Source organism: Protobothrops mucrosquamatus, unplaced genomic scaffold (assembly GCF_001527695.2).
Source record: "Protobothrops mucrosquamatus isolate PMUCROS unplaced genomic scaffold, P.Mucros_1.0 scaffold3523, whole genome shotgun sequence".
In the NCBI taxonomy this organism is placed as follows: Eukaryota; Metazoa; Chordata; class Lepidosauria; order Squamata; family Viperidae; genus Protobothrops; species Protobothrops mucrosquamatus.
This window is the reverse complement of record NW_015389492.1, coordinates 9,079-9,734: the sequence shown is the minus strand read 5'-3', so window position 1 is coordinate 9,734 and position 656 is coordinate 9,079. Positions and strand designations below refer to the sequence as shown.

At 49.1% G+C, this 656-nt stretch overlaps 1 protein-coding gene across 1 annotated transcript in view; it reads right to left on the bottom strand.

Moving 5' to 3' along the window:
- Nucleotides 1-428: 428 nt before the first annotated feature.
- Nucleotides 429-656, bottom strand: part of LOC107297775 (fibronectin type III and SPRY domain-containing protein 1) — a gene marked incomplete at its 5' end in the record, with an annotated part of 7,886 nt that continues 7,658 nt past the window's right edge. The window contains one exon of the mRNA XM_015827136.1: nt 429-539. Coding sequence (XP_015682622.1) covers nt 429-539 — 111 coding nt within the window. The remainder of the gene's footprint in view (nt 540-656) is intronic.

The following is a 656-nucleotide window of genomic DNA, read 5'->3' as shown; positions in this document are numbered from 1 at the left end:
AGCTTTTGTGCTACGCGAGAGGCGCCATCCCGAATCCCACTGATAGCACCGGATAACCGAGGGGAACCCTGGGATTAAAATCCAGCGAGGGCGCCATTTTACAATCCGATCTAAATAATCTAATATCTTCCAGCTAACCCCTTTGAAGTTTCCTTGGCGAGTGCCTAATCCAGGGCTCCCCAAAGTTGGCTGCTTTAAGACGGGTGGACTTCAACTCCCAGAATCCCCTAGCCAGCCAGCGTGCTGGCTGGCTGGGGGGGATTCTGGGAGTTGAAGTCCACCCGTCTTAAAGTTGCCAACTTTGGATAGACGAAACCTGGAATGAAAAAAAGAATATATATTGTATATATTTTTTAAAATACAGCGGGGTCCGTGACCGTGAATGGACTGTCTCTCCATCTTGGAAAAGAGGAACGTGACGCGCGTCACTAAGTGAGGCTGGTGGTAGAACTGCTCGTCGCACTGTTGCGCTTCTGAAGGCATTTGACGGCGCCGGGAACTTGCAAGCCGGAGTAGACGTGAAAACTGCCGCACCACACCTGAGCAGGAAGAAACGAAAAACCAGAATAAGCTGGGGGAATAAATTGCGACGGGTCCAAAGAATCGTAGAAACTCAAGAGATATCAAGCAAAAGCAAGGAAACTGCTGTAAAAAAA